At 41.4% G+C, this 22,646-nt stretch overlaps 2 protein-coding genes across 2 annotated transcripts in view; both read left to right on the plus strand.

Moving 5' to 3' along the window:
- The window catches only part of LOC129841996 (NACHT, LRR and PYD domains-containing protein 3-like), a 152,994-nt gene that overhangs the window by 124,824 nt on the left and 5,524 nt on the right, over positions 1 to 22,646 (plus strand).
- LOC129841992 (NACHT, LRR and PYD domains-containing protein 3-like) lies at positions 8,901 to 17,765 on the plus strand. The gene is made up of 9 exons (XM_055910371.1): positions 8,901 to 9,383; positions 9,636 to 9,802; positions 9,904 to 11,692; positions 11,776 to 11,949; positions 13,309 to 13,482; positions 15,383 to 15,556; positions 16,198 to 16,371; positions 17,011 to 17,057; positions 17,194 to 17,765. Exons 1-9 carry the CDS (start codon positions 8,923 to 8,925, stop codon positions 17,763 to 17,765), a joined length of 3,732 nt encoding a protein of 1,243 aa, XP_055766346.1. The 5' UTR covers positions 8,901 to 8,922.

Genomic DNA, 22,646 nt, shown 5'->3' on the forward strand with positions numbered 1-22,646 from the left:
TAGGACCATGCGTCGGGACTGCCGCCCGTGGTAACTCCTTGCTGTACCCAGTCCGCCTGGCCTTGCTGCTATTCCAGTTTCAGCTGTTCTGCCTGCGTTTATGGATCCGCCACCTGTCCCAGACCTGTTGTTTTTCAACTCTTAATGATCAGCTATGAAAAGCCAACTGAAAATTATTCATGATTATTATTTGACCATGCTTGTCACTTATGAACATTTTTGAACATCTTGGCATAGTTCTGTTATAATCTCCACCCGGCACAGCCAGAAGAGGACTGGCCACCCCTCATAGCCTGGTTCCTCTCTAGGTTTCTTCCTAGGTTTTGGCCTTTCTAGGGAGTTTTTCCTAACCACCGTGCTTCTACACCTGCATTCTAGCTGTTTGGGGTTTTAGGCTGGGTTTCTGTACAGCACTTCGAGATATTATCTGATGTACGAAGGGCTATATAAAATAAAATTGATTGATTGATTGAGAGAAGGTGGACTTTGTGGCCTTTATAGCTGTGGTAATTAAGGGCACTGCCAAGGTGGAGAGAAGGTTATACTTTGTGGCCTTTATAGCTGTGGTAATTAAGGGCACTGCCAAGGTGGAGAGAAGGTGGACTTTGTGGCATTTAAAGCTGTGGTAATTAAGGGCACTGCCAAGGTGGAGAGAAGGTGGACTTTGTGGCCTTTATAGCTGTGGTAATTAAGGGCACTGCCAAGGTGGAGAGAAGGTGGACTTTGTGGCCTTTATATTTGTGGTAATTAAGGGCACTGCCAAGGTGGAGAGAAGGTGGACTTTGTGACCTTTATAGCTGTGGTAATTAAGGGCACTGCCAAGGTGGAGAGAAGGTGGACTTTGTGGCCTTTATATTTGTGGTAATTAAGGGCACTGCCAAGGTGGAGAGAAGGTGGACTTTGTGACCTTTATAGCTGTGGTAATTAAGGGCACTGCCAAGGTGGAGACAAGGTGGACTTTGTGGCCTTTATAGCTGTGGTAATTAAGGGCACTGCCAAGGTGGAGAGAAGGTGGACTTTGTGGCCTTTATAGCTGTGGTAATTAAGGGCACTGCCAAGGTGGAGAGGTGGACTTTGTGGCCTTTATAGCTGTGGTAATTAATGGCACTGCGAAGGTGGAGAGAAGGTGGACTTTGTGGCCTTTTTATCTGTGGTAATGAATGGCACTGCCAAGGTGGAGAGAAGGTGGACTTTGTGACCTTTATAGCTGTGGTAATTAAGGGCACTGCCAAGGTGGAGAGAAGGTGGACTTTGTGACCTTTATAGCTGTGGTAATTAAGGGCACTGCCAAGGTGGAGAGAAGGTTATACTTTGTGGCCTTTATAGCTGTGGTAAATAAGGGCACTGCCAAGGTGGAGAGGTGGACTTTGTGGCCTTTATAGCTGTGGTAATTAAGGGCACTGCCAAGGTGGAGAGAAGGTGGACTTTGTGGCCTTTATAGCTGTGGTAATTAAGGGCACTGCCAAGGTGGAGAGAAGGTGGACTTTGTGGCCTTTATAGCTGTGGTAATTAAGGGCACTGCCAAGGTGGAGAGAAGGTGGACTTTGTGACCTTTATAGCTGTGGTAATTAAGGGCACTGCCAAGGTGGAGAGAAGGTTATACTTTGTGGCCTTTATAGCTGTGGTAAATAAGGGCACCGCCAAGGTGGAGAGGTGGACTTTGTGGCCTTTATAGCTGTGGTAATTAAGGGCACTGCCAAGGTGGAGAGAAGGTGGACTTTGTGGCCTTTATAGCTGTGGTAATTAAGGGCACTGCCAAGGTGGAGAGAAGGTTATACTTTGTGGCCTTTATAGCTGTGGTAATTAAGGGCACTGCCAAGGTGGAGAGAAGGTGGACTTTGTGACATTTATAGCTGTGGTAATTAAGGGCACTGCCAAGGTGGAGAGAAGGTGGACTTTGTGGCCTTTATAGCTGTGGTAATTAAGGGCACTGCCAAGGCTGGAGAGAAGGTGGACTTTGTGGCCTTTATAGCTGTGGTAATTAAGGGCACTGCCAAGGTGGAGAGAAGGTGGACTTTGTGGCCTTTATAGCTGTGGTAATTAAGGGCACTGCCAAGGTGGAGAGAAGGTGGACTTTGTGGCCTTTATAGTTGTGGTAATTAAGGGCACTGCCAAGGTGGAGAGAAGGTGGACTTTGTGGCCTTTATAGCTGTGGTAATTAAGGGCACTGCCAAGGTGGAGAGAAGGTGGACTTTGTGACATTTATAGTTGTGGTAATTAAGGGCACTGCCAAGGTGGAGAGAAGGTGGACTTTGTGGCCTTTATAGCTGTGGTAATTAAGGGCACTGCCAAGGTGGAGAGAAGGTGGACTTTGTGACATTTATAGCTGTGGTAATTAAGGGCACTGCCAAGGTGGAGAGAAGGTGGACTTTGTGGCCTTTATAGCTGTGGTAATTAAGGGCACTGCCAAGGTGGAGAGAAGGTGGACTTTGTGGCCTTTATAGCTGTGGTAATTAAGGGCACTGCCAAGGTGGAGAGAAGGTGGACTTTGTGGCCTTTATAGCTGTGGTAATTAAGGGCACTGCCAAGGTGGAGAGACAAATAGTGATTAAAAACACCCTAAACATGTTTAGAACTACAAATGAACTTTCTTCTGTCGATTCTTGTTTTTTTTAATGTCTCATTTCCAACCCTCCTCTTTTATCCGGGCTTGGGACCCAAAAGAGACGCTGTGGCGGAGCTACTTAGTTTTTTTTTCGTTTTCTTAATGTGGTTTTTAACCTGATGGTCCACTTAGGAGCATACAACAAGTCACAGTAAAACATGAACGTTTTTAATCATTACATGTTTTACATTGTATCCAAAAACAATCTAAATGGACCAAAAAAGAGACAATACAATAAACTGTCAATGGCAAAGTGAGAAAATGATGGTAACTAGTCTGGCCCTAATTCAGGTTAATAGTTTATTTTAATGTAAATCAGGGCGGGATCAGCCAGCGGCGGCTTCCCGCATGCGCGATTCATTTGCAGTCTTAACGCGGAGGGGTGAACATCTCCTGCTCTGACTGCAGCGCGACGACTGGGCCGCCTGTGAGTGCTCTGGGAGGGGGGTGGGGCCCACGGCAGTACCCGCTGCTCGTTGAGAAGAGTAAGAACGATATGTGCCTTCACGTCAGAGTCTCCAAAAGTCTCAAATAACACCAGAAAAAGTCGCTAGATTTGTCGCTAGTCGCTTTTTTGAAAATGTGTCGCTAGAGGGGTCTGAATACTCGCTAAATATAGCGACTACGTCGCTAAGTTGGCAACACCGCGTCGTTCTGCCTCCCAGTTTTGAGGCACGAAGGTTATAAATTGTAATAAATTCCGTTGTGAAATTGTAAACTAATGATTTGAAATTACAGGTAATTTTCAGTCATTCTGTCTATATCAGAACATCTAACAAGCTATTCGATTTTTTAAATTTTTAAATCAATATATTTTATTATATTGTGAATATCAAAATAAAAATCAAACTTATGCTATATTCAATATTGTATAATTGTATTGGTGTATCTCATGCATTTCAATGAGTACAAGCTGATCAGGCTGAACTTCGGCTATATTTGGACCAAAACGGACGGACTAAATACAGCCCAGTTTTCGGGAAGACAATTTAGTGGGAAATAAAGTCCATGACCAACGGACCTGATATAGTCCTGATATAGACGAACTAAATACAGCCCAGTTTTCGGGAAGACAATTTAGTGGGAAATAAAGTCCATGACCAACGGACCTGATATAGTCCTGATATAGACGAACTAAATACAGCCCAGTTTTCGGGAAGACAATTTTGTGGGAAATAAAGTCCATGACTAACGGACCTGATATAGTCCTGATATAGACCTGATATAGTCCTGATATAGTCCTTATATAGTCCTGATATAGACCTGATATAGTCCTGATATAGACCTGCTATAGTCCTGATATAGTCCTGATATAGACCTGCTATAGTCCTGATATAGTCCTGATATAGACCTGCTATAGTCCTGATATAGTCCTGATATAGACCTGATACAGCCGAAAATTTGCTGTACGTGGACGTCACGTGCTGAGTGGGACTCGTCATGGCCAGAAAAGCTGAGGAATTTATTATGATGTATTATGTTTATAAATTAAATATTGTCTAAGCAAGAAATGTCACATAACAGTCTCGTCATATATTCCCCATCTGCACCAGGCTACTACTAGTCTACTTTTTTTCTTCTTGCAATGCAAGACTTCCACCACTAGAAAGTGTAAGGACGCCTGGTCTAAAGTTAGCGGGAGGATTAGCACATTCTCATGTCAAATTCACTTTTTTATAAATGACTACATTTGCGTGAAAACTGGCACATGCATGTTTTGTGGCACATTTTGTTTGTTACATAGAACAAAATACTTGAAATAGCTGATCTATTTACTGCTGTGAAGTGGGTCCAATTAAACGAGAGATGGGACGAATGGTAACCTCGTTGTAGGCCTGTATGCTACCTCGTGAGAATGAAACCATCACAGAAAAGGTGAGGGATTTATTATGCAACGATCATGGAAACGAAATAAATAATAGCAAAGATAAATGCAAAGATAAACTGAACGGATGTTCTCTATTCTCACTAACGGTAAATGATTGCATCTTGTTATCAACCTTGTTATTGTTATGAATAAGCGTGTCCATCATATCCCACATTTACACTAAATACTAATCTACTGGCCTGCTTGAAATGCAATACTTCAACCACTAGAAACGGTGCATACGCCTGGTCTAAAGTTAGCGGGAAGGAGAGTGTGTGTGAGTCTTTGTCTGTCTGCGCGTGTGCTTTGTGTGTGTGTGTGTCTTCACATATTTCTATATTCTTCTACTTTAGATGTGTGTATTATTGTCTATTATTGTGTACTATGGTATATTATTGTGTATTGTTGTGTATTGTTGTATATTATTGTGTATTGTTGTGTATTATTGTGTATTATTGTGTATTATTGTGTATTATTGTGTATTATTGTGTATTATTGTGTATTGTTAGATACTACTGCACTGTTGGAGCTAGGGACACAATAATTTCGCTACAGCCACAATAACGTCTGTTAAATATGTGTATGTGACCAATAACATTTGATTTAATAAATGGCCCCTGGGTGTGAGAATTCATAATTGAAAAATATATTGAGAAAGGTTGGTAAACCAATACATAGTCAGGGTTGGGGTCAATTCCATTTAAATTCCAGTCAATTCAGGAAGTAGACTGAAATTCTAATTCCAATTCTGGAATTTGGTTTACTTTCTGAATTGACTGGAATTCAAATGGAAGTGACCCCCATCATGTACATAGTCACTATGAAAATATAGACCTAAATGATATTTTTAGTAAAAGTTAAATACTGTGTTATCCTGTAGTGTTTTAATCTCTCTGTGTGTCTGTGTCTATTTCTGTGTGTGTGAATTGGTGAGATATTGAATAAATAATTAGTTGATTTGTATCACATTATTCTAGGTCAGTTTATTCCAAACCTCTCCTCTGGGACCCCCAATGGGCTGCATGTTTTAGTTTTTACCCGAGAACGAACACCTTAAACTAATTAACTCATTATCATCAAGCCTTTGATTAGTAGAATCAGTTGTGTTAGGACAAAAACATTTATTTCGTTTTTATTCAAATGTTTATCTACCTGCCCAGGGACTACAGTTGAAAACTAGCTCGCTGGCTAAATCTGTCACATTTACAGACATGTTGATTGATGTGCAGAATCTCTGTCAAATACATTTTCAATAAATAAAATGAAAAGGAATTAAATGTATTTATGTGTCTCTGTGGTCTTTAATAAATGTGATTAGTTCAATGTAACGTCATCTACTATACATTGTAATCAGTCTGTTTTGGGTTCTGAAGATTCATTGTCTATCATTGGTTACCCATCCTGTCATGTGACCCTAGCCCTACCATAACAACACAGATATGACCGTCTAGCGTCCTTCTGCCGAACCTGGTTGTTGTCACACTGCCCTCTGCTGGTAGCACTGCAAAACATCACTCAATCAAATCCTGAAATAAAATAATACAAAATACACTTTTACCAGATAGAATATGAATTTATGGGCTGAACACCTGCATGAAGTGTATCGAGACTTTATATGACATAAATATGAACATGTAATATAAACCTATACGTGTTGAACGCGTCGACTGTGTTGAAATGGGAAGTAGCCAACATTTTATAAGGAAGTAGAGAAATAACGGTCGAAGAAACATGTTATGAGGTTTGTAGCTTTTTACAATTTAATATAGAAAAGTGTTTGAGAACTTAGACTATTGTACTGAGAGGTGATTTGGGGGGTAAAATATCCGCAGAAATGTGAAGTTATTACAATACTGATTTCAACTTTCAAGAATAATAATTGTAGGTTTATATGTTGATTCATATTGATTATCCTAATTAATATGATGTGATGTTATAGGCTATGAGGTATAGAGTGGTTGTTATAGGCGATTGATAGCACATTATCGTGATTTGCTATCCGCGTGAGCCCCAACAGTCGACACTTTGCGTTGTTTCAATTCCCGAAAGAAGACGTGCATCGGAAATGTGTAAATCTGTCGCTAAAGAAACTAGTCCGTCTCGTCAAGCCGGTCAAGTAAAAGTGACATGCAACAAATTGGCACATAAACGATGTAAATGTTGACTAAATCAGGGTTCCCAAAAGTCGGTCCGGCTCGGAATTACCTGAATTTGAAACTCGTTGTCGTTCCAAAACGTTTTGCAACGGTTTGGTACGGTGTGCTCTAAGTAGTACACCCCAGCTCAACAATCAAACATACTTGCCAGACAAACCAATGTTTCGAAATTTTTGACATTTTCTTGCATAACAAAGCAATGCGTATCACCTTGTAGGCAACTATTAAACCAGAACAAGAAACGATGGTGTGTCGGCTGTATTCTCTTAAAGGGTTAGGAAGAAATATCTGTCAGCTATTTTAACTTAAGCTCCCGAGTGGCGCAGCGGTCTAAAACACTGCATCACTACAAACCCGGGTTCGATCGCGGGCTGTAACCGTCCGTGATCTGGAGACCCATAGGGCGGCGCACAATTTGGCCCAGCGTCGTCCGGGTTAGGGACTTAATGTTACATAAATATGAACATATAATATAAACCTATACGTGTTGAACCCGCCCACTGTGTTGAAATGGGAAGTAGTCAACATTTTATAAGGAAGTAGAGAAATAACGGTCGAAGAAACATGTTATGAGGTTTGTAGCTTTTTACAATTTAATATAGAAAAGTGTTTGAGAACTTAGACTATTGTACAGAGAGGTGATTTAGGGGGTAAAACATCCGCAGAATTGTGAAGTTATTACAATACTGATTTCAACTTTCAAGAATATTCATTTTAGGATTTTATGTTGATTTATATTGATTATCCTAATTAATATGTCATGTTATAGGCTATGAGGTATAGAGTTGTTGTTATAGGCGATTGATTGCACATTATAATGTCTACTACCGTCTTTCAATGTAAAGTAGATGTCTATAATGTATTTTAGTTGTGTGTGGAGCCCATGTAGACTAGCTGTTGTTATGGAGTCAGGGGATCCAACCAGGTAGACTAGCTGTTGTTATGGAGTCAGGGGATCCAACCAGGTGGACTAGCAGTTGTTATGGAGTCAGGGGATCCAACCAGGTAGAGTAGCTGTTGTTATGGAGTCAGGGGATCCAACCAGGTAGAGTAGCTGTTGTTATGGAGTCAGGGGATCCAACCAGGTAGACTAGCTGTTGTTATGGAGTCAGGGGATCCATCCAGGTAGACTAGTTGTTGTTATGGAGTGAGGGGATACAACCAGGTAGACTAGCTGTTATTATGGAGTGAGGGGATCCAACCAGGTAGACTAGCTGTTGTTATGGAGTCAGGGGATCCAACCAGGTAGACTAGCTGTTGTTATGGAGTCAGGGGATCCAACCAGGTAGACTAGCTGTTGTTATGGAGTCAGGGGATCCAACCAGGTAGACTAGCTGTTGTTATGGAGTCAGGGGATCCAACCAGGTAGACTAGCTGTTGTTATGGAGTCAGGGGATCCAACCAGGTAGACTAGCTGTTGTTATGGAGTCAGGGGATCCAACCAGGTAGACTAGCTGTTGTTATGGAGTCAGGGGATCCAACCAGGTAGACTAGCTGTTGTTATGGAGTCAGGGGATCCAACCAGGTAGACTAGCTGTTGTTATGGAGTCAGGGGATCCAACCAGGTAGACTAGCTGTTGTTATGGAGTCAGGGGATCCAACCAGGTAGACTAGCTGTTGTTATGGAGTCAGGGGATCCAACCAGGTAGACTAGCTGTTGTTATGGAGTCAGGGGATCCAACCAGGTAGACTAGCTGTTGTTATGGAGTCAGCTAGTGGGGATCCAAGTCAAATTAATGAAAAACATATTGGATTGTGTATGCTTAATAACATATTGGACTGTGTATGTTTAATAACATATTGGACTGTGTATGCTTAATAACATATTGGACTGTGTATGCTTAATAACATATTGGACTGTGTATGTTTAATAACATATTGGACTGTGTATGTATAATAACATATTGGACTGTGTATGCTTAATAACATATTGGACTGTGTATGTTTAATAACATATTGGACTGTGTATGTTTGAATAGAATATGAAGTCGCTGATTGTACTCTTTGACCACAGATAGAAAAAGTGTTGTCATTGTTAATGGTTCTTCAACAATGTTCAGAAATATTGACTGTTCTGTTATCTCTTATTGTAGCTGAGTGAGTTGTGACTTACATCTAATATAAGTCTCTCTGGGGAGAGAAAGGAGGAGACCACTGCCTCTAAAATGAGTCTCTCTGGGGAGAGAGAGGAGACCACTGCCTCTAAAATGAGTCTCTCTGGGGAAAGAGTGGAGGAGACCGTTGCCTCTAAAATGAGTCTGTCTGGGGAGAGAGAGGAGACCACTGCCTCTAAAATGAGTCTCCCTGGGGAGAGAGAGGAGGAGACCACTTCCTCTAAAATGAGTCTCTCTGGGGAGAGAGAGGAGACCACTGCCTCTAAAATGAGTCTCTCTGGGGAGAGAGAGGAGACCACTGCCTCTAAAATGAGTCTGTCTGGGGAGAGAGAGGAGGGGACCACTGTCTCTAAAATGAGTCTCTCTGGGGAGAGAGAGGAGACCACTGCCTCTAAAATGAGTCTCTCTGGGGAGAGAGAGGAGGAGACCACTTCCTCTAAAATGAGTCTCTCTGGGGAGAGAGAGGAGACCACTGCCTCTAAAATGAGTCTCTCTGGGGAGAGAGAGGAGGGGACCACTGCCTCTAAAATGAGTCTCTCTGGGGAGAGAGAGGAGACCACTGCCTCTAAAATGAGTCTCTCTGGGGAGAGAGAGGAGGGGACCACTGCCTCTAAAATGACTCAAGACACCAGTTCTAAGAGGTAAGGGATTAAATGTAAAATATACAGTTATCTTAAAGATATAAACTAAAGAGAAAAGTGTTCCCACATTACATAAACTGTAGGTCTGCATCATTCATTTAAAAGGCCAACAATGGATTTACCAATTGCAGACTGTAGCTTTATAAAGCAACATCAGGATTTCTAGAAGTTCCACTATACATTTGTTAAAATGAAGTAGACGAGGTATTGATGTGATATTGATGAGGTGATCTGTCTCCCTGTTTTGTTCAGTGTCCAGAAGCCCAGAGCAGAGTCTCCTACACCCAGCTTGCTATCAATGAAGAGTGATCAGCCACCTGCTTTCAGCCAGGAACCATTACCAGATGACAATAAGGAAGTGGAGAGTTTGGACAGTGAGGATGCATTAAAGATCACACACAACCTTCTAGACAGAAGAAGTAAGACTGTGTTTCATACAATATTACAAAGAACGGTACAAAGGACCTTATAAAACACACAAACAAACTTATGAGTCCCAACTCTCATTGTTTTCCTACAGGTCAAACTCTGCTGACAGTCCAACAAGACATTAAGGCTAAACTGAAACACAAGTATCAACACATATCTGAAGGAATTGGACACCATGGAAACCAAAGTCTGTTCAAGGACATCTACACAGAGCTCTACATCACAGAGGGTGGAAGTGGAGTGCTCAATAATGAACATGAGGTTAGACAGATAGAGATGGCATCCAAGAAACAAACCACACAAGAGACATCAATCAAATGCAACGACATCTTCAAGCCTTTACCTGGACAAGACAAACCTATCAGAACTGTGCTGACAAAAGGAATCGTTGGCATTGGAAAAACAGTCTCTGTGCAGAAGGTCATCCTTGACTGGGCAGAGGGAAAAGCAAATCAGGACGTTCATTTCATGTTTCCTCTTCCTTTTCGTGATCTGAACCTGAAAAAGGACCAATGCAGTCTGATGCAACTTCTTTCCCACTACTTCCCAGAGCTGAAAGAGATTGACAGCATTGAAGATGGTGAAACCAAAACTGTTTTAATTTTTGATGGTCTGGATGAGTGTCGACTTCCTCTAGACTTCAAAAACAATGAGAAGTGCTGTGATGTCACGAAGCCAACCTCAGTGGACGTGCTGCTGACAAACCTCATCGAGGGGAATCTGCTTCCCTCTGCTCTCCTCTGGATAACCTCAAGGCCTGCAGCAGCCAATCAGATCCCTCCTGGGTGTGTTGACCAGGTGACAGAGGTACGAGGGTTCAATGATCCACAGAAGGAGGAGTATTTCAGGAAGAACATCACAGATCAGAATCTGGCCAGTGAAATCATCAAACACATGAAGACATCAAGGAGCCTCCACATCATGTGCCACATACCAGTCTTCTGTTGGATATCAGCCACGGTCCTTGAGATGATCCTGAAAGAGACAGAGAAGGATGAAGTTCCGAAAACTCTGACCCAGATGTACTCACACTTCATGCTCATCCAAATCATTGTGAAGAACAGGAAGTACAACAAAGCCACAGCGACAAACCCAAGGGAACTGTCTCAGTCAGACAAAGAAATGATCCTGAAACTGGCAAAGCTGGCTTTCCAACAGCTGCAGAAGGGCAACTTGATCTTCTATGAGGAGGACCTGAGAGAGTGTGGCCTTGATGTGACAGAGGCATCCGAGTACTCAGCATTGTGTACAGAGATCTTTAAAGAGGAATCTGGGCTGTACCAAGACAAGGTCTACAGCTTTGTGCATCTGAGCATTCAGGAGTTTCTAGCAGCAGTGCATGCTTTAGAATCATGTCTGGACAAGAAGGAAAAGGTTTTCTCCCCCACTAGTGATGATGAAGAGAAGGAGTCAATTCAGTTGTCTGACTTACACAGGAGAGCAGTGGACCAGGCCTTGAAGAGTGAGAATGGACACCTGGACCTGTTCCTCCGCTTCCTTCTGGGTCTCTCACTGGAGTCCAATCAGAATCTGTTACGAGGCCTTCTGACACAGACAGGAAGTACAACACAGACGAATGAGGAAACAGTCAGGTATCTTTCATACAAGATCAAGGAGGAATCCTCACCAGAAAGGATCATCAACTTGTTCCACTGTCTGAATGAACTTGGTGCCAACTCTCTAGTTGAAGACATGCAGACCTCCCTGCGATCAGGAACTCTTTCAGAAACAGTACTAAATCTTGACCAATGTTCAGCCCTGGCCTACCTGTTACTGATGTCAGAGGAGGTGCTGGAGGAGTTTGACCTGAAGACATACAGCACAATAGAGGAAGGTTATCAGAGGTTAATGCCGGTAGTGAAATTCTGCAAGAGAGCACTGTAAGTTCTGTTATTGAGTTGATGTTTACAGTATCATTATAATGAAGGATTTGTATATCTAACAGATTATCTCCTCTCTCTAGACTGGATGGCTGTAACCTCACATATAAATCCTGTGAGACTCTGGCCTCAGCTCTGCAGACACCAAACTCCCCCCTGAGAGAACTGGACCTCAGCTACAATAACCTGAGAGACAGAGGAGTGGAGCTGCTCTGTGTTGGACTAACCAGTCCACTCTGCAACATACAGACACTAGTGTGAGTTAAATATCTTCGGTATCCACTGTCTTTATAGTGTTTATATATTTGTAGTAATTATGTGTTATTATGTTTTTAACATTATTTTAACATCTTGGTAAATATGCAGAAACATTCATAAAACGTGATAAATATATAAAACTAAGGTTAAATATATTGAGTGAGTGTCAGAAGGTGAGTGTAGCTGAATAATAAAGTCATATTTGTCAGGAGAGCAAAATGAGTGAGTAACGTACTTTACTCAAAAGTTAAGGTAACAAGGTAAACAAATACAATTGACCAAAAAAACAACGGTAAATAAACACAGAACCCGTCTAAAAAAACATCATGAACATAGAAATAAACACAACAAACAGAGGGTTAAATACATGAACATGTCATTGGATAATGAAAGCCAGGTGTGTGGAAAAGAAAGCCAAAAACATGAAAGATGGATCAGCGATGGCTAGAAGACCGGTGACGCCGAACGCCGGCCGTACAAGGAGAAGGACCTCGGCGGTTGTCGTGACAGTGAGTTAGTATGTGTTTTTAGTAAAAAATCTAAACTATTGAAACCAAGACTTTAAAATAACTGATATTGGCACAAGATGGAGGGAATGTTGGAACATAACTAACGAAATTAAAGTTAGTGTAACCGATGTGAAATGGCTAGCTAGTTTTGCGATGGTGCGCGCTAATAGCGTTTCAATAGGTGACGTCACTTGCGCTGAGACCTTGAAGTAGTGGTTCCCCTTAATCTGCAAGGGCCGTGGCTTTTGTGGAGCGATGGGTAACGATTCTTCGTGGGTGTCAGTTGTTGATGTGTGCAGAGGGTCCCTGGTTCGAGCCCGGGTAGGGGCGAGGGGGCGGACTAAAGTTAAACTGTTACATTAGCAAAAATGTATGGTTAATCCAGTATAAACTAATGTATAGAATTTATTACACGAGACAAAATGAACAAATTCTACAGCACAACGGCAGAATCGTGTCTTAAGTGTAAAACTAACAATGAGTCAATAATTCATGCTTTCTGGGAATGCTATAATTCCTAAAGTTATGGGCGAAGTTAGAAGTTGTCTGTCAGAAGTATTACAATGTAAACATACTTTTAATCCGCCTGTCTGCATATTTCATGACATGGCATATGGGGGGTGTAGAGAGAGACCCAATGAGCTGGTTGATTCTCTTGTCATCACTCATCTTGTAAAAACGTATACAAAAAATATATGAATAAATCAATATATATAAAAAAATTAAAAGGGCCGTAAAAAATATGTTTTTCACATTGGTTAATCACGTCCTTCTGTTATTGTCTTAATGCATCTCATTATTGTTGAAGCTTTGCATATTTAACAGTGTATCGACATATCTCCTCTCCAGGCTAGCTGAATGTGAACTCACACATGAATCCTGTGAGACTCTGGCCTCAGCTTTGCAGACACCAAACTCCCCCCTGAGAGAACTGGACCTCAGCAACAATGACCTGGGAGACAGAGGAGTGGAGCTGCTCTGTGTTGGACTAACCAGTCCACTCTGCAACATACAGACACTAGTGTTAGTTAAATAACTAGACAATGAGTTATTACGTGTGTTAGAACATTTGTTAACCTGTCTAGGATCAGCGTGGCGCTAGCGGCACCCCCCCCCCCCCCCCACTGAAAAACCAGTGCCGCGAAATTCAAAAAAAATATTTTTTTAAAATATTTAACTTTCACACATTAAAGTCCAATACAGCTAATGAAAGACACAGATCTTGTGAATCCAGTCAACATTTCCGATTTTTAAAATGTTTTACAGGGAAGACACAATATGTAAAGATGTACATCTATTACCTAAAAACACATTAGCATTATCCACCATCTTTTATTTGTCCACCAACACCAGTAGCCATCACCAATTCGGCTAAACTAAGATATTTATAGCCCCTAACCAACAAAAAAACTCATTAGATGACAGTCTGATAACATATTTATGGTATGGGATAGGTTTTGTTAGAAAAAAGTGCATATTTCAGGTAGATGGCATAGTTTACAATTGCACCCACCATCACAAATGGACTAGAATAATTACAATGAGCAACGTGTTTACCTAACTACTAATCATCAAACATTTCGTAAAAATACACAGCATACACGAATCGAAAGACACAGATCCTGTGAATACAGACAATATTTCAGATTTTCTAAGTGTCTTACAGCGAAAACACAATAAATCGTTATATTAGCTTAGCACATAGCAATTAGCAGCCCAGCATTGATTCTAGCCAAAGTGAGCGATAAAAGTCAACATCGCCAAAAGATATTAATTTTTTCACTAACCTTCTCAGAATTCTTCCGATGACACTCCTGTAACATCACATTACAACATGCATATACAGTTTGATCGAAAATGTTTATATTTAGCCCCCAAAATCATGGTTAGACAATGTGAAATGTAGCTCAGTTGGTCAGAAAATGTCCTTGCTCCACTTAGACAGTGATCTACTCTTATACATAAATACTCATAAACGTGACTAAAAAATACAGGGTGGACAGGGATTGATAGACAATTTAATTCTTAATACAATTGCGTTATTACATTTTTTAATTTATCCTTACTTTTCAATACAGTTTGCGCCAAGCGAAGCTACGTCAAAAAACATGGCGTCCTAAGCCACTAAAATGTTTCGACAGAAACACGATTTATCATAATAAAAATGTCCTACCTTGAGCTGTTCTTCCATCAGTATCTTGGGCAAAGGATCCTTTCTTGGGAGAAATCGTCTTTTGGTGGAAAGCTGTCCTCTTGCCATGTGGAAATGTCAACTGCGTTCGGGATGAACTGAAAAGCGTGCCCAACTTTTCACATCGTTGCAAAAATAAATGTCCCAAAATCGCACTAAACGGATATAAATTGCTATAAAACGCTTTAAATTAACTACCTTATGATGTTTTTAACTCCTATAACGAGTGAAAAGATGACCGGAGAAATATAACAGGCTAAACTAACGCTTGGAACAGGTGCGCGCCGGTGTCTTCTTGGCTCATGACGCAGCTCCCAAAGAATGACTAGCTTCAGGGTTTTTTCATTTGTAGGGCCTGTGAACGCGCAATCGACCCCGTTGGAATCGTCATCACGTAAAGGCATCCAGGGGAAGACGTAAGAAGTGTCCGTATAGTCATAGCAACGACAGTGCCCTTTTAAATGACTTCAGAACAGTGGCCAACATTTCTCAAATCTGACTCCATGTCAGGGAAATTGCTGTAGAATGGGCTCTGTTCCACTTAGAGACAAAATTTCAACTCCTATAGAAACTATAGACTGTTTTCTATCCAATAATAATAATAATATGCATATTGTACGATCAAGGATTTTGTGGGAAGCCGTTTAAAAAATTAGCCAAATTAGCATAAGTAGTCTAAACAGCGCCCCCATCCCCAACAGGTTATTAATCCTGTGCTCCTCTGCCCTCTAGTCTGGGTCAGTGTGGTCTGACAGAGGGTTGCTGTTCAGATCTGGCCTCAGTCCTGAGTTCACCCAACTCACAACTGAAACAACTGGAGCTGAGAGACAATGACCTGCAGGACTCAGGAGTTACACTGCTGTCTGCTGGACTGGAGGATCCAGACTGTAAACTACACACACTGGGGTAAGTACAGCTGTTTCAGTCAGGTCAGTACTGAGCTGAGTTACACTGCTGTCTGCTGGACTGGAAGATCCAGACTGTAAACTACACTCACTGGGGTAAATACAGCTGTTTCAGTCAGGTCGGTACTGAGCTGAGTTACACTGTTGTCTGCTGGACTGGAGGATCCAGACTGTAAACTACACTCACTGGGGTAAGTACAGCTGTTTCAGTCAGGTTGGTACTGAGCTGAGTTACACTGCTGTCTGCTGGACTGGAGGATCCAGACTGTAAACTACACACACTGGGGTAAGTACAGCTGTTTCAGTCAGGTCGGTACTGAGCTGAGTTACACTGCTGTCTGCTGGACTGGAGGATCCAGACTGTAAACTACACACACTGGGTTAAGTACAGCTGTTTCAGTCAGGTCGGTACTGAGCTGAGTTACACTGCTGTCTGCTGGACTGGAGGATCCAGACTGTAAACTGCACACACTGGGGTAAGTACAGCTGTTTCAGTCAGGTCGGTACTGAGCTTAGTAAAACAAATAGTCTGAAAATCTGATGTTTTATCACAATGATTGTGTCATGGACAAATGTATGGGTGTCCTACAAGATGATTGACAGCAGTACACCAACCTAGACAGCTGTTGTGTCTCTCTGTAGGCTGTCTGGCTGTCTGGTCACAGAGGAGGGCTGTGCTGCTCTGTCTTCAGCTCTGAGGTCAAACCCCTCCCACCTGAAAGAGCTGGACCTGAGCTACAATCACCCAGGAGACTCTGCAGGGGGACTGCTTTCAGCTGCTCTGGTGGATCCCACATATAAACTGATGAAGCTGAAGTAAGTCAGAATAGATGTCCTAATAGTGTGAGCAGCGGTTGTGTCCTATGTAGTGTAGTAGGATCAGTAACATGAGGACATGATGGTAGAATTAAGGGGAAGTTTACTCAGCAGGCTGAGCACTCCATCACAGCATACATCATCACCACATGAATACTCTTCTTCTGCATCTCTGATATCCTGTTGGAATTGTACTCTGTTCTGTATGCAGTAGGTAGGATAGAATACCTGTATGTCTCTAGTAATGAATTGTACTCTGTTCTGTATGCAGTAGGTAGTATAGAATACCTGTATGTCTCTAGTAATGAATTGTACTCCATTCTGTATGCAGTAGGTAGGATAGAATACCTGTATGTCTCTAGTAATGAATTGTACTCCGTTCTGTATGCAGTAGGTAGGATAGAATACCTGTATGTCTCTAGTAATGAATTGTACTCCGTTCTGTATGCAGTAGGTAGGATAGAATACCTGTATGTCTCTAGTAATGAATTGTACTCCGTTCTGTATGCAGTAGGTAGGATAGAATACCTGTATGTCTCTAGTAATGAACTTGGATAGTGCACCAGAACACAACAATATGGTTTAAATGTTGACTGCTTTATTAGGTCTTTGTCAGTCAATAACCTGTTTCTCCTACAGTGTGGATCATGGTGGAGAGTGCAGGCTGAAATCAGGGCTGAGGAAATGTAAGTCTCTTCAATCCTAATTAACTGAATATTCAGAACTATTGTAACATAGTAACTCATCAATACTTGTTCTGTAACTACAAAACAAAATGTTATATGAAGATGTGGTTTGATTAAACTCTCATTTTGTCTACAGATGCCTGTCATCTCACCCTGGACCCAAATACAGCACACACACACCTGAAACTGTCTGAGGGGAACAGGAAGGTGACATGTGTGAAAGAGAAGCAGCATTATGAAGACCATCCAGACAGATTTGATTGTTTTCCACAATTTCTCTGCAGAGAAGGCTTATCTGGATCTCGTTATTACTGGGAGGTGGAGATGGATGGTTACTGGGATGGTGGCATGACTGTCATTGGTGTGGTGTACAAAGGATTGATGAGGAATGGATGGAGGGATGACCGCAGGATTGGAGCCAATAGGATGTCCTGGTGTTTAGTCTGCTCTGACAGTGGTCATCACTTTTACCATGCTGGAGTCAGTAGCAGATCCATCCCTGGTCCTGTTCCTAACAGAGTTGGTGTGTATCTGGACTGGCCAGCTGGTACTTTGTCCTTCTATAGTGTGTCCTCCTCTGGTACACTGACACACCGTTACACAAGACACACCACATTCACTGAACCCCTCTATCCTGGGTTTGGGGTTTCCTCCATCTCCTCTTCAGTGACCCTGTATCAGATAGATGACCAACACATTCAGAGGTGAGTCATAGCAATGTTTTATCATTTGTTTTCCTCTGGAATCATTCGTATAATTACATTAGTAGTGGTGTGTTCTAATGTGTTCTGGTGGACCTACAGACAGTTAGATTAGTAGTAGTGGTGTGTTTTAATGTGTTCTGTTGGACCTACAGACAGTTAGATTAGTAGTAGTGGTGTGTTTTAATGTGTTCTGTTGGACCTACAGACAGTTCGATTAGTAGTAGTGGTGTGTTTTAATGTGTTCTGTTGGACCTACAGACAGTTAGATTAGTAGTAGTGGTGTGTTTTAATGTGTTCTGTTGGACCTACAGACAGTTAGATTAGTAGTAGTGGTGTGTTTTAATGTGTTCTGTTGGACCTACAGACAGTTAGACTGTGCCTAGTTAAATGTCACCATCAGTATTGACTTTATGGAAGGTGACATAGTGGGTTATGTCACATTTAGGTAATGTGCCCTACATAGGGAGCTAGTCTGTCAACCTTTAAACACCCTTTGTATTGCCTATGACGACTGTATGTATGTTATATCAAGCCTTAATAAGTTGTATTTAGTTTAGTTTAATCACAGTCTATCCTACTGTTTTACCAACACCAGAGACCATGGTGGAGAGTGTTGGATCAAGCCTGGACCTGAGAACACCAGAGACCATGGTGGAGAGTGTTGGATTAAGCCTGGACCTGAGGACACCAGAGACCATGGTGGAGAGTGTTGGATCAAGCCTGGACCTGAGAACACCAGAGACCATGGTGGAGAGAGTTGGATCAAGCCTGGACCTGAGGACACCAGAGACCATGGTGGAGAGTGTTGGATTAAGCCTGGACCTGAGGACACCAGAGACCATGGTGGAGAGAGTTGGATCAAGCCTGGACCTGAGGACACCAGAGACCATGGTGGAGAGTGTTGGATCAAGCCTGGACCTGAGGACACCAGAGACCATGGTGGAGAGAGTTGGATCAAGCCTGGACCTGAGGACACCAGAGACCATGGTGGAGAGTGTTGGATCAAGCCTGGACCTGAGGACACCAGAGACCATGGTGGAGAGAGTTGGATCAAACCTGGACCTGAGAACACCAGAGACCATGGTGGAGAGTGTTGTATCAAGCCTGGACCTGAGAAATGTGAGTGTTATTTGATTTAATTGTTTTTAAATCAAAATAGTTTTAAAGCGTTTATTATAGTTGATTCCCAGGCAAGGAACACAATCACGATCTATTTGGTCAAAACAAACTTAATAAAGGGTGAGTCAGCGATATGACGTAGAAGCACAAAGTAAACAGCATAGTGGGTCAATTTCTACAACAACTAAGAGTGTTGGAGCACAAGGCTAAACTTCTCTGCTGTTTTGGTCCCGTGGCTAACAGTCTGTAAGAGAGTGAAGAGAACCCTTGCACATGAGCAGATACTGTGTGTGACTGTGAGAGAGAAGTCAGGCATCTTGCTCATCACAATATCTGTGGTGCTGCTCGTACAACATAATTTAGCTGACTCTACCTTTAAGCTCTCATCCTAGGATCTACCAGAAATCAGACCCCAACATCTACAAAACATGGATTAGAACGATGTTGTTTCCTGCTTCCACAAACATTAATTAATATAACACTAATGTCAGATTATGGTATGCTAATGAATGTACATTCTGAGACTGTTGCTCACTTATATTCATTTTTATTAGAGGTCTATTTAATAATTATTAGTTAGTTATTACATGAGATTGTCCATTTTAAATAACTACTTTTGACTTCAGGGATTCCTCAGAGCTGTAAGACCTGTGACCATGTTGAGGTAAGTCATAATGTCAATTCTTACTTTTACATACCTGCAGGAGTCAGGCACAGTCTCAACGCCAGGTGTGTACCAACCAACCATTCATACTGGGATATAGACAGTCCTGTGTTCTGCTTTAGTAATATAAACACAGTCTCAAAGCCAGGTATGTACTGACCAACCATTCATACTGGGATATAGACAGTCCTGTGTTCTGCTTTAGTAATATAAACACTGTCCCAAAGCCAGGTGTGTACTGACCAACCATTCATACTGGGATATAGACAGTCCTGTGTTCCGCTTTAGTAATATAAACACAGTCTCAAAGCCAGGTGTGTACTGACCAACCATTCATACTGGGATATAGACAGTCCTGTGTTCTGCTTTAGTAATATAAACACAGTCTCAAAGCCAGGTGTGCTGACCAACCATTCATACTGGGATATAGACAGCCCTGTGTTCTGCTTTAGTAATATGAACACAGTCTCAACGCCAGGTGTGTACTGACCAACCATTCATACTGGGATATAGACAGTCCTGTGTTCTGCTTGTAGGTATGCAGGATTTTAGCTGTTGTCAGATTTTGTCATTAGACAGTTTAATTGATAAATCCCCAGCATTCCATGTAACATTGAATAAATACATTAGATTAGTTACTTTGGTTAACCTGTTGGGGATGGGGGCGCTGTTTAGACTACTTATGCTAATTTGGCTAATTTTTTAAACGGCTTCCCACAAAATCCTTGATCGTACAATATGCATATTATTATTATTATTGGATAGAAAACAGTCTATAGTTTCTATAGGAGTTGAAATTTTGTCTCTAAGTGGAACAGAGCCCATTCTACAGCAATTTCCCTGACATGGAGTCAGATTTGAGAAATGTTGGCCACTCTTCTGAAGTCATTTAAAAGGGCACTGTCGTTGCTATGACTATACGGACACTTCTTACGTCTTCCCCTGGATGCCTTTACGTGATGACGATTCCAACGGGCTCGATTGCTCGTTCACAGGCCCTACAAATGAAAAAACCCTGAAGCTAGTCATTCTTTTGGAGCTGCGTAACGCGCGTGCTGGACACCGACCCGCTCCTGTTCCAAGCGTTAGTTTAGCCTGTTATATTTCTCCGGTCATCTTTTCACTCGTTATAGGAGTTAAAAACATCATAAGGTAGTTAATTTAAAGCGTTTTATAGCAATTTATATCCGTTTAGTGCGATTTTGGGACATTTATTTTTGCAACGATGTGAAAAGTTGGGCATGCTTTTCAGTTCATCCCGAACTCAGTTGACATTTCCACATGGCAAGAGGACAGCTTTCCACCAAAAGACGATTTCTCCCAAGAAAGGATCCTTTGCCCAAGATACTGATGGAAGAACAGCTCAAGGTAGGACATTTTTATTATGATAAATCGTGTTTCTGTCGAAACATTTTAGTGGCTTAGGACGCCATGTTTTTTGACGTAGCTTCGCTTGGCGCAAACTGTATTGAAAAGTAAGGATAAATTAAAAAATGTAATAACGCAATTGTATTAAGAATTAAATTGTCTATCAATCCCTGTCCACCCTATATTTTTTAGTCACGTTTATTAGTATTTATGTATAAGAGTAGATCACTGTCTAAGTGGCGCAAGGACAAATTCTGACCAGCTGAGTTACATTTCACATTGTCTAACCATGATTTTGGTGGCTAAATATAAACATTTTCGATCAAACTGTATATGCATGTTGTAATGTGATGTTACAGGAGTGTCATCGGAAGAATTCTGAGAAGGTTAGTGAAAAAATTAATATCTTTTGGCGATGTTGACTTTTATCGCTCACTTTGGCTAGAATCAATGCTGGGCTGCTAATTGCTATGTGCTAAGCTAATATAACGATTTATTGTGTTTTCGCTGTAAGACACTTAGAAAACCTGAAATATTGTCTGTATTCACAGGATCTGTGTCTTTCGATTCGTGTATGCTGTGTATTTTTACGAAATGTTTGATGATTAGTAGTTAGGTAAACACGTTGCTCATTGTAATTATTCTAGTCCATTTGTGATGGTGGGTGCAATTGTAAACTATGCCATCTACCTGAAATATGCACTTTTTTCTAACAAAACCTATCCCATACCATAAATATGTTATCAGACTGTCATCTAATGAGTTTTTTTGTTGGTTAGGGGCTATAAATATCTTAGTTTAGCCGAATTGGTGATGGCTACTGGTGTTGGTGGACAAATAAAAGATGGTGGATTATGCTAATGTGTTTTTAGGTAATAGATGTACATCTTTACATATTGTGTCTTCCCTGTAAAACATTTTAAAAATCGGAAATGTTGACTGGATTCACAAGATCTGTGTCTTTCATTAGCTGTATTGGACTTTAATGTGTGAAAGTTAAATATTTTAAAAAAATATTTTTTTTGAATTTCGCGGCACTGGTTTTTCAGTGGGGGTGGGGGGTGTGCCGCTAGCGCCACGCTGATCCTAGACAGGTTAATGGGCCAGTTTCCCAGACACAGATTAAGTCTAGTCCTGGACCTTAACCTGTCTAGGATCAGCGTGGCGCTAGCGGCACTCCCCCCCCCCCCCCCCCACTGAAAAACCAGTGCCGCGAAATTCAAAAAAAATATTTTTTTAAATATTTAACTTTCACACATTAAAGTCCAATACAGCTAATGAAAGACACAGATCTTATGAATCCAGTCAACATTTCCGATTTTTAAAATGTTTTACAGGGAAGACACAATATGTAAAGATGTACATCTATTACCTAAAAACACATTAGCATATTCCACCATCTTTTATTTGTCCACCAACACCAGTAGCCATCACCAATTCGGCTAAACTAAGATATTTATAGCCCCTAACCAACAAAAAAACTCATTAGATGACAGTCTGATAACATATTTATGGTATGGGATAGGTTTTGTTAGAAAAAAGTGCATATTTCAGGTATATGGCATAGTTTACAATTGCACCCACCATCACAAATGGACTAGAATAATTACAATGAGCAACGTGTTTACCTAACTACTAATCATCAAACATTTCGTAAAAATACACAGCATACACGAATCGAAAGACACAGATCCTGTGAATACAGACAATATTTCAGATTTTCTAAGTGTCTTA

This window comes from Salvelinus fontinalis, unplaced genomic scaffold, assembly GCF_029448725.1.
Source record: "Salvelinus fontinalis isolate EN_2023a unplaced genomic scaffold, ASM2944872v1 scaffold_0005, whole genome shotgun sequence".
Taxonomy (NCBI): Eukaryota; Metazoa; Chordata; class Actinopteri; order Salmoniformes; family Salmonidae; genus Salvelinus; species Salvelinus fontinalis.

What these genes read in the sequence shown, in the direction of transcription:
- LOC129841992 (XM_055910371.1), top strand. Translation starts at nt 8,923, where the DNA reads ATGAGTCTCCCTGGGGAGAGAGAGGAGGAGACCACTTCCTCTAAAATG. An exon ending in AAATTCTGCAAGAGAGCACT is followed by an intron (nt 11,693 to 11,775) that starts GTAAGTTCTGTT and finishes TCCTCTCTCTAG; the next exon opens with ACTGGATGGCTGTAACCTCA. An exon ending in GAAATCAGGGCTGAGGAAAT is followed by an intron (nt 17,058 to 17,193) that starts GTAAGTCTCTTC and finishes TTTTGTCTACAG; the next exon opens with ATGCCTGTCATCTCACCCTG.